General features: G+C 39.1%; 1 protein-coding gene across 2 annotated transcripts in view; it reads right to left on the reverse strand.

Annotated features, from left to right (window-relative positions):
• Positions 1–10,482, reverse strand: part of col1a2 (collagen, type I, alpha 2) — a 59,257-nt gene extending 48,775 nt beyond the window's left edge. For both annotated transcript variants that reach the window (XM_038797562.1, XM_038797561.1), the window contains exons 1-6: positions 10,273–10,482; positions 6,209–6,225; positions 6,085–6,102; positions 3,611–3,655; positions 2,986–3,063; positions 422–472 (exon numbers count right to left, since the gene is read on the reverse strand). In XM_038797562.1, coding sequence (XP_038653490.1) covers positions 422–472; positions 2,986–3,063; positions 3,611–3,655; positions 6,085–6,102; positions 6,209–6,225; positions 10,273–10,354 — 291 coding nt within the window. In that variant the 5' untranslated portion in view covers positions 10,355–10,482. The remainder of the gene's footprint in view (positions 1–421; positions 473–2,985; positions 3,064–3,610; positions 3,656–6,084; positions 6,103–6,208; positions 6,226–10,272) is intronic.
• Positions 10,483–11,029: the final 547 nt, after the last annotated feature.

The raw sequence follows: 11,029 nt of genomic DNA on the forward strand, positions 1-11,029 counted from the left end.
CAACTATGTTCTTGGTAATAACAAGATAGAGTAACAACTTCAAAGTCTTAAATTCAACCATTCAGCCATATATTTTGGTGTTTCCAACTTTTTCTTATAAAAAAACAATTTTTTATCACTTGCTCTCTTCCAAACTGGTTTCAGTTTTGTTTTAAGTAATGTTTTCAAATAATACATGATTCATTTTCAGGACACTTAAAGCAAGTAAGAACTTTCAGGTACAGAATGATGTACAGGCTATTTATGTAATCCTACAGTCTCAGTGATCAGTCACACTTGCTGAAAATGTAAGCTGAAAAATCACAGTTACAATCTTGTCACTTTATCTTTTCAAATGTGGCTTCCACTTTGGGAGAGCAGGATCATGAAATTTAACATACTGTGCTGTGAAATGATTGAAAAAGGGGTTGTAAATGCATACCAAGATTCCTGGTGTCAAATCATCCCGTTTAATGTACTGAGCAGCAAAGCTCTGAAAAAAAAGATACATTTTACTTTAAGAGAGGCCCTAACTCATCATTAAATTATAAGTAGTCACAGAAATATTTCTTAACAGAAGTTCACATTGATTAAAGAATGTTGCAAACACATATATGCATATATGTACAGATAGAACATAGAACATAGAACAGTACAGCACAGAACAGGCCCTTCGGCCCTCAATGTTGTGCCGAGCCATGATCACCCTACTCAACCCACGTATCCACCCTATACCCGTAACCCAACAACCCCCCCTTAACCTTACTTTTATTAGGACACTACGGGCAATTTAGCATGGCCAATCCACCTAACCCGCACATCTTTGGACTGTGGGAGGAAACCGGAGCACCCGGAGGAAACCCACGCACACAGGGGGAGGACGTGCAGACTCCACACAGACAGTGACCCAGCCGGGAATCGAACCTGGGACCCTGGAGCTGTGAAGCATTTATGCTAACCACCATGCTACCCTGCTGCCCCCTTAGATAACCACCATGCTACCCTGCTGCCCCTCAATAGATAGATAAATAATAGTAACCACCCTTATTGTCTCCCTTCATCACTGACAAACAGTAGTAGCAGTGCGTACAGTAATATCCTGCACAGACTTACGGGGTGGGAGTGATAATCTTCCCCGTGAGCCCAGTGGAGTACGAGCTCGTCCGCTAGGGTTGGGGGCACTCTATTAACCTTTGTATGAAAGGTTAGCCAGTAAGGCATCGACCAGAAAACAAGAACCTGGTGGGCACCTACTGGGCAGTGTATATTCCATATTGTAAATACATTTTAGTTCTTTATTTTACTCTGTGTGGACTCCCTGTGTCCTTATTAGATATACCATCTACAAGATGCATTGCAGCAACTTACCAAGGCTCCTTCAACAGCATCTTCCAAATTCACAATCTCTACTGCCTAAATTGGACAAGGACAGCATGTGGACATCACCACCTGCATATTTTCCCACAAGTTGGAGTTGGAAATATATTGCTGTTCCTTTACTTTTTTTGAGTCAAAATCCTAGAATTCCCTACCTAATACCACTGTGGATGGACTGCAGTGGTTCAAGAAGGCAGCTCACCACCATCTTCTTAAGGACAATTCGGATGGGCAATAAATGCTGGTCCAACCAGTGATGCCCATATCCCATGAAAGAATAAAATACAATCTACACAAAACTCTTTCATAGCATAAAGCTAACATCCTAATTAACCATTTGTCTACAAGGACAAGAGTGTGAATGAGTTAATAAAAAGGGACATAGGCAGCACGGTGGCGCAGTGGGTTAGCTCTTTTGCCTCACGACGCCGAGGTCCCAGGTTCGATCCCGGCTCTGGGTCACTGTCTGTGTGGCGTTTGCACATTCACCCCATTTTTGCATGGGCTTCGCCCCCAAAACCCAAAGATGTGCAGTGTAGCTAGATTGGCCACGCTAAATTGCCCCTTAATTGGACAAAATGAATTGAGTACTTAAAATGTATTTTTAAAATAAATAAATAAAATGGGACAGAAAAATTAAACAATATGTTTACATTCATCACTGTTCTGAATTCTTCCTCAGTGTACCCGAATAGGCGCCGGAATGTGGCGACTGGGGGATTTTCACAGTAACTTCATTGCAGTGTTAATGTAAGCCTACTTGTGACAATAAAGATTTTTAAAAAATGTATTTATTTATTTTCTTAATTTCCATATCGACAATCTTTACATTTTCAATTGTTATGATTCAAAATAGAAAAACAGGCTTGCATGTAAATGATACCATACTGTTGTTATTTGGAGTACAAAGGTCCCATGCCGGAACTTTGTGCCCCATCCACAGCAGGACGGGATCTGTCATGGACAGGATAGAAAGTCTGGCAAAACAGCCCAAAGTCCATTGACCTTGGGTGGGAATTTCCAGTCCTGCCGCTGAAGGGACCAGAAACTCCCGGCCCCACTTTCAATTCCTGGGCTGTGTCGAACTCAGCGAAGGTGACAATGGGGTAAGCACACAAAATAGTTCCACCAACTGCAGGTTAACCAAGGAAAGAAACAATTACATTCTAGTTTATTTTCAGTAACTTGTGACCCCAGCCCCCTCTTCCCTCACTGCATTCACCTCCCATCTCCTCCAGCTAGGAAGATATGTCTGTATGTAAATTGGGTAAATGTAGGGTTGGGTTTGGTTGTGGTGCTCCTACTTTACATTATCCTCTGACATTAGAAGACTCAAGAGTTGGTGTCTGGATAAGGCACTGCATAATTGTAAATGCAGCCCAGTTTTTTTCATTAAAAATAGCTGTCATTAACCATGTGATTTGACTATGCTAACTGCACAGAAAAAACAACTGCAGGAGTGAATATACTCAGTATGTTTCTTATTGTTATTGGTGGAAGGGAGAACAATGAGAGATGGACTTTTGTTACTTAGTAGTAGTTATGTATACTAATTAGTGGCAACTGAGGTTGGCCTAAATTATTGGTCTAATAATGAATAGAATCAACTATATTTTCATTATAACTTACAACGCCAGGGGGGCCTGATGGTCCTGGAAGGCCTGGTGTTCCTGGTGATCCATCATTTCCGTCTTGTCCTTGAGGGCCCTTTCACAGAAAGAATGTAAATTATGACTATGTACCATTGGCAATTTGTTAAAAAAGAAAATGTTTAGATTTGAAAATTTAATGAAGATAGTATGACTATCAATTTTAATTTTAATTAATATTGTCATAACCCCCCACGAGTGGAAACCATCATTGATCTCCCTGTGGCAATCATGGAGAATGGGTTCCCCAGATAGGGGCCAGAGGCCACCCATCTGGGGCTTGTTATGAACTAAGATAAAAGCCGGCCCAAAGCAGGACCTGGGTTGGTTAGTTCTCCCAGCAAGGACTGTACTGGGAGTGATATGCTGCCTTGAGCAGAAATTTGACAACAGTTAAATAACGCTATGTTCATTTACCACCAGCTTCTTCTCAGTTACTAAAAATATAAATTTAATCAATTCAATATTCTAAACAGAAGGCAATACTAGAAAAAAAATCTGAAAATATTCTATGGCAACACCATTATCTCCAAACAGGTTCAATTAAAATTTTAATTCAGAAAAAATCCAGTTGGTGTAAACTCATCTAATGTAAGCATAAATACCCTGTCTCCTGATGGACCGCGATTGCCAGGGGGTCCTTGTGGTCCCTAAAAACATAAATATTTTAATCAAGTTAGATATAACAAGCTGTAACGTAGTTTCAAATGATTACAAGATTGATACATTACACTTCCACTCGATTTATGCATGATAGGATCCTATCATAGGTACGCTTAAGAAGATAGATGGAAAGAAGTACTTGCATTTATAATAATTTCATGATCTCGAGGCATCCCGAAGCACTTCACAGTCAATGAACCACTTTTGAAATATAATTGCCATTGTATGATCAATGTAGGGAAACTTGGCAATCACTTTGTGCATTGCAAAATCCCACAAGCAGTAGCAAAATTAATGATCAGATCAAGTCAATTTTTGCTGATATTAGTTGACAGATAAATGTTGGCTAAAACACCAGGGGAATTCCTCAAATTTTCCTTGACAATCCCAAAGTATCTTTTATGTTCATCGGGGAAGGCAGATGGGCCTAAGTTTAATATTGTTCAAAAGATAGTATTTTTGACAGTCCAGCACTCCTTCAGCACTACTTTGAGGTTCATGTGCTCAATCCTCGGGATTGGAGCTTTAACTTACAACCTTTTGCTTTGGAGGCAGAAATGCGACCGCTGAACCAAGGCTGACACTAGACCTGCAGAAGATGCAAAAGTGTTTTGCAAAAGATTTCAAAGGATTGAGGAAGTGATAGCATAGTGGTATTGTCCAGAGATCTACAGTAATGCTCTGGGGACCTGGGTTTGAATCCCACCATGGTAGATGGTGACATTTGAATTCAATATTAATTCTGGAATGAAAAAGTCAAGTCAAATGATGACCATTGTTGATTGTTGTAAAACCCCACCTGATTCACCAATGTCCTTTAGGGAAGGAAATCTACTGTCCTTAACAGGTCTAACCTACACATGACTCCAGATCCACAGCTATGTGGTATCTCTTAAATGTCCTCTGAAATGACCTAGTAAGTCAATCAGTTCAATTGCAATTAGGGATGGGCACAAATGCTGGCCCAGCCAGCGATGCCCACATTCCATGAAGGCAATAAAAAAAATGCTCAGGGAGACTGGGAAAGAGAATTAACATAAATATGTTAAAATCAAGCCTGGGTCATTATTTTATAATATAATATATATGTAAAGTTGTATATGCTGAAAATGTTGCATATTGAAAGACATTCAGAGACAATGCCATTTTTTAGCAGACTTGTTTCCTTCACCTGAATAAAAACACACATTTTACATTAGAGTGCTGCTTCCAACCTCCCTTTTCAACTTTTCCCATTCTCTCGCTCAGTCAGTGTGTGAAGATACAGTGGAAAGTGACAGAATGAGAAGCTGCCTAATTAAATGTAGGCAAACAGGATGAGTGTGATAATGTAGTTCTTTTTATGCTTGATTTGCAGAAGCCAAGCAGCCAAATGCTTATTCCAGGCCATTGGCTTAATACACCAGAACATATATAGAAGGAATAGAGAAAGATTATGCAGCCTATCAGCTTTGCTCATCAACTACATTCTGATTCAGAGCCTCTTGATTTGGTGTGCTATGTCAATCCTTAAAATGCATTCAGATAAATATATGAGCTTCAGATTTTCATGCAATCAAAACTGGAGAAGGGATGTAAGATGACTGCTGCTCACTGAGAAATGTTGCATGGAAATGTGAAGTGACAAAAGCATGTAAGCATCGGACTTTAAATCTTTGTGATAATTGAACAGAACTTCAGTGCTGCTGATATCCTGGGTCAGCTTTCAAAATGTGCTTGATTCTTAACTGCCCCTGAAATAGTCTGCAAACATTCAGTTGTGTTCAAGAAGGTGGCTCACCACCACCCTCTCAAGGGCAACTAGGGATGTGCAATAAGTGCTTGCCTTGTGGATGGTGCCCACATCCCATGAATGAATATCCAAAGAGTGATGGATGTGAAGTTAAAGAGGAAGAAAGAAATGGGACAAATTGAATTCAGCTGTTATACCACACATGCAGCACACCTGAAATATTAGCGGGACATCAACGTCAATGTCTATAAGGATGCTGAACTTTTGTATTTTAATTTTTTGTGTCATCTTTGTTTTTATCAAGTTGGTGGACACACGATGCAAACAACTTGACAACAATAACTGAATATTATCTATGCCGTAAGAGTGTGGATATGTGTAACTCACGAGTGAAATATATAAAGTATGATGAACACCATGAGCAATGTAATAAGCATGGCTTGTGGATTGTGCTTATATTCTGCATTAACGTGGCAATTTCTAATGGATAGGTGAAATGTTCTTCTCGTGTCTGAAGTCCAATTAGTATTGAAGTGTGGTCAAATGTCTGCTGGGAATAGGTTGAGATGATAGAAGGTTGTTTCACTGCATGTCTCACTGTATTTGTATGTCAGTAGTTTGTAGACATACGCCATGCCACAGAGTTCACAGTCACACTAAGAAAATAAATGTAATGGCGCATACCGTTAAGTCTTGGTAGGTCTGCAACAAGGAAGAGAAAACAAAAATATTTAATTATCATATCCGGACAAAACCAAAATACAATGGAATTTTTAACAGTAACAGCATAATGATTGTCAATACTTACGTCACTTCCATATACATCTGCGGAAAGAGAGTAGAAAATAAGATCTTAGTTATGAATTCATGACATATGTAACTGTAGATTATATTGTGCACAAGCAACACTCCATATATAAAACATCATTGTGTCCTTGTGTAAACCTTCCCTGGCTGACAGTCGTATAAAGTATTAGTCAATATATAATTATAGTGAAAATGACAGAATATTTGGTCTGTTCATTATTTGCAGTGAATTGTAATGGCATACATACACTTGATATGTGTTTTTTCTTAAAAATAACAGTAAAATGTTCTCCCATATTTGAAAGGATGCCTGTGATGCTTTTCAAAATATGTAGAATAAAAATGAAGATTCTGGTTCAGTAAATAAAAATGTCTCCCTTACATTGATGAAGACATTTATCACCAGAAATATTTTCAGTAATGATCAGACCACAGTAGAACTACGCTGTGCCTAAATTCCAAGCCATAGGCACAGATTATATTTATATAGTGCCTTTAACGTAATAAAATGTCCCAAGGTGTTTCAGAGAAGTTTACAACGCAAAATATGCCAAAATTTAATTTAACTGTTAGTAATGAATGCACTTCATAATTGTGATAAATTATGTCTTAGAATCATAAGTATTTAAAAAAATGCAACATTGCATTTTAATGCTGAATTTTGTATTCATAGATAAATAGAACATATTGCAGGCATCAAGCATCAAAGCTTTGGAAAAATACACCAATTGTGCTCTTTGCATTTTGACAACAAGGTTGAGACTATCTAACCGAAGTTCACATAGAATTCTTATTACTAATTGAGCTAAACAAAACATTTATCCTATCTTGTTATGCTGGAATTAAGAACAAAAGTACAATACCTGATGTTACTTTACTATCACATGCAGTGATTCTTCTTTGGACTGTTTTAGGAACTCATAATAATAAACCAAACATACCAGCTCAAGGGTATGACTTATTTATCCCCTTCCTCATCTGAACTGGATACAGCAGCAAATAGTGTTTTGTTAGTTCTCATTAATGTAGTATCCAGACAAGAATAGAGATAATCTCTGTAAGTTACATGAGAAACTCATCTTCAGCTGAAGGGGAATGAGACAGATGTCCATTATTGTCCCTGTATCAATCACCGGTATGCCTTGCGGCAAGTTTGCAGAGAGGTTTTTTTGGGTATTTATTTTAAAAATCATTCCTATCTAATCCTATTATTTATCAGTAATTAATTACATGATGCATATTAAACTTGATCTTGGAATTAGTGAGTACAAATAAAGTTCAATTAAAAACTTCACTTTAAAGCTGCCATGAAATCTCTTTGCTTTCAGGAATACCCAAAGAAATTTTTAAAAATATATTGTTAAAGATTCTCTTAAACGCCAGTTTTAGTGAAGCAAATGTTTTATATTGTTCACTGTACATTAATCATTAAATACGTACTATTAAGATGTGAAAGAGATTTAAATGGATGCCTTAATCATTGTTTATCCTTATTAATTGCTGCTGCATTCGATTAGTACAATTGTTTACAGTATTTATACATGAAGAACAAATGTGTAAATCTCTTTAAGGTAGTTAATTATCTTATCAGCTTTCAGTTTGGAGTCGAGTTATATATCAACTCTAACAGTCCAATGACGCAGATGAAAGCAGGACATAGAAAAGTGCATGGTCTGGAGGACCAACTAAGGCTAGTGGTGTTAGGATCAAGGATGACACTAGCGACATTTCCTTCCTATGACTTTGGAGACACCTTGCCGACTCTCCAATGATACTATTAGGCTGCTGGCACACAAAACTTGCCAACAAGCTGAGGTTTCAACACCTCCTTGCTCTTAATTTCCTGCACTTTCATTCACCCAACAATGTTAACTCGATCTGCTGCAACATGGAGATGATGGCAAGTGGCCACAGACCACAAATCATGTATATATACAAATGATTTCAATGCACTGAAGCCAAGCTATTCTTTAAAAAGGCTCAACAGTACGGCCTTGCTTGGCATTTTACTGTGTATATTTGCTTGGCAATATATTTGGCAATGATATCGGAATATAAAACTAGATAATATATAATTGTAACAACGATAGATGGGCTGATATTTAAAAAGTGTTTCTACCATGTTTAGAATGATGATAATAACACTGGTCATGTAACATTGAGATAGAAATACTTGATTATTCATTTGCCCTTACATGAATACAAGTTAAGCACAGATAGGTTTGCACTTCCAGTTCGAAAGAGAAAATGCTGGAAAATCTCAGCAAGTCTGGCAGCATCTGTAGGGAGAGAAAAGAGCTAACGTTTTGAGTCCGATCACTGTCAAAGCACTTGACAAAGAGTCATCGGACTCGAAACGTTAGCTCTTTTCTCTCCCTACAGATGCTGCCAGACTTGCTGAGATTTTCCAGCATTTTCTCTTTTGTTCCAGATTCCAGCATCCACAGTAATTTGCTTTTTTGCACTTCCAGTTGTTGCAAATTAATATAACTCTAATAGGTAGTTTAATAATATCACTTTGTGATGTGCAAAACAACCCAGCCGCCTGGCACAGTTGAAGGTTATCTTTGCAGCACCCCAAAAAAGATGCCCCCCCAAAAAATTACTGTGCCCAAAAATTAGAACTGCCGTGCAAGAAATTCCTAAAAAAAAATAAAATGGAAAGAATGGCTCCTGTGAAAAATGTCAAAAATCAAATTAAATTGTAATGTTGCATTTATCTCTCTTAACTGTACTCGTTACTTTTGTGAAATGAAGACAATTTCTGAGCCCAGCTTTCGCCACGGCCAAATCGGAACCTACTTCGAATTACCAGTAGGAGGCTCCAAAGTTCAGGGATCTTTGCACTGTCTATATGTGTGTGTGTGTATGTGTGGGATACAGGGAGGTGTGGTCAATCTACATCTATACGTTGCAGGCATATATATATATGTAAATCACATTGTAGGCGATGTATATAATCTGACAAATACGTTAAACGATCTAAAAGCATTTGATATTAATTAGAAAAGAATCATCACTTATGTACCGCGGCTGTGTAATTTTTTTTGGGGGGGGGGAGCTGAACCGAGGTTCCGCAGATGTATCTTAATTCCTGTCAGTGATCAAACCTGCTGACCTCTCCCACATTTCCACTTACTCGCCTACTCAAAAGGACCACGCCCTCTCTGGGTTTACCACCAGTGAATTGAAGGTTTCAGAAACCGCCCTCCCTTCATTGTGGGCACCTTCTCAGCCTTTCCCCGCAAAGAGCAACATCAGGGCGGCCAGCGGCATTCCAACAAACAAAACCCCCAGGCGCACGGAACATAGAGCTCCGGCAGCATCCTGGCCCACTATACACCTATACCAAATATATCAGAAATTACAACAGATACCCTTAATTTAAAAAGATTTCTAAAATACAGTGAGCCGATCTTCACTAGTCTGTCCGGACAGAACAATGAGGCAAGGCGCCGAATTCGAGTGAAAAGGCTACCGCGAGGTGGCGACATCGCGCGCGAAGTCCCCCCCCACCGCCAGCCCAGCCAGCATTTGTCATGGAAAACATAACTTATAACAATTTTAAAAGACACCCCCCAGACTAGATACTTGCCTATTTACTGTTTCTTTTTGTATTTAAAATTAATCACAGATTTTTGTATCATCTGGGCCTCAATGAACAGAATAATGTAAAAGTGGCGCCCAGTTTAACGATGGAACATAATTAAAAACTTGTTTTCAGTAAAAAGTTCAACGCTTGTGCGACTGCACCTCTAAAATACTTAAATACACAGTAATACTAAGCAAATATTTCTGGATATATTTTACGGAATTAGCAAGGTGCGCCTGACGAATCCTTTGCTATTGTTTTGCCTTACTTAAGAGGTTGTTCCTTGCAAATTATTGGTTCATAGCGGGTTACAAAATATGATTTTAAACTTTATTTTTCTTGTTTCCCTGCTATACTTTTTGATAAGTTTGAACTTAGGGTTTCTGAAAGAATCTGCTATGCTTTATCTTACTGGGCAGCAGACTCCAAACAAACATATACATTATATTGTCAGATTTAAAAGGGGCACTTACATTCATCTTCATATTGGCCTCTTGCAACGAACGTCGTTACTGCAAGCAGCAACACAATCCGTGTATCCACAAAGCTGAGCATGTCTAAATGTTAGACATGCAGACTCCTTGTGAAAAATAGCCCAGCCTTTTTACCCAGCAAGCATAAAACAGAGGTGATGATAACTCCAGACTTTACAGACCCCTCCTGCCGTATCTTCAGTGTGATGTACCCTTCTTATAGTACAGGAGGATCCCTGTCTGCGTGTCAGGACATCCCCTCAACCAATAGAAACCCTACGGCCCAATGCTATCAACCCCAACAGATCCATTGGAGGAGCATGTTCCAATGTGTCCAGCCTGCCAGAGAAATACTGGCACAGCATCATTGCAATGACGAATGCAGAAACACTTAATTAGATCCAGCCCTCTGCTTTCTCGGGTCAGTCTCCGCGAGCTGTCCTGGGGTATTTAATATCTGCCCCCACTTTGATGGCCACCGTGTCAGCAAGCTGCCAGCACTAACATAGCAGAGCTATTGCGGGGCGGGGAGGGGGGGGGGGGGGGGGCGAAGCAAGTTTGTCAGTGAACTCGTAGACAGAACATTTCAATAGTTTGCTTTTGGGCACAAATTAGATCTTTTCGGCTGCAAGGTTCACGATTGTCTCAGTAACTTGCATCGGAAAGAGCGAGTGTTTGTGCCAACTGCTGGGCAGTCATTAACTTCCAGTGGATTTAGTGGAAACTTCGACACTTATTTCAATGGGAAGAGTGAAAT

This window comes from Scyliorhinus canicula, chromosome 5, assembly GCF_902713615.1.
Source record: "Scyliorhinus canicula chromosome 5, sScyCan1.1, whole genome shotgun sequence".
Taxonomy (NCBI): Eukaryota; Metazoa; Chordata; class Chondrichthyes; order Carcharhiniformes; family Scyliorhinidae; genus Scyliorhinus; species Scyliorhinus canicula.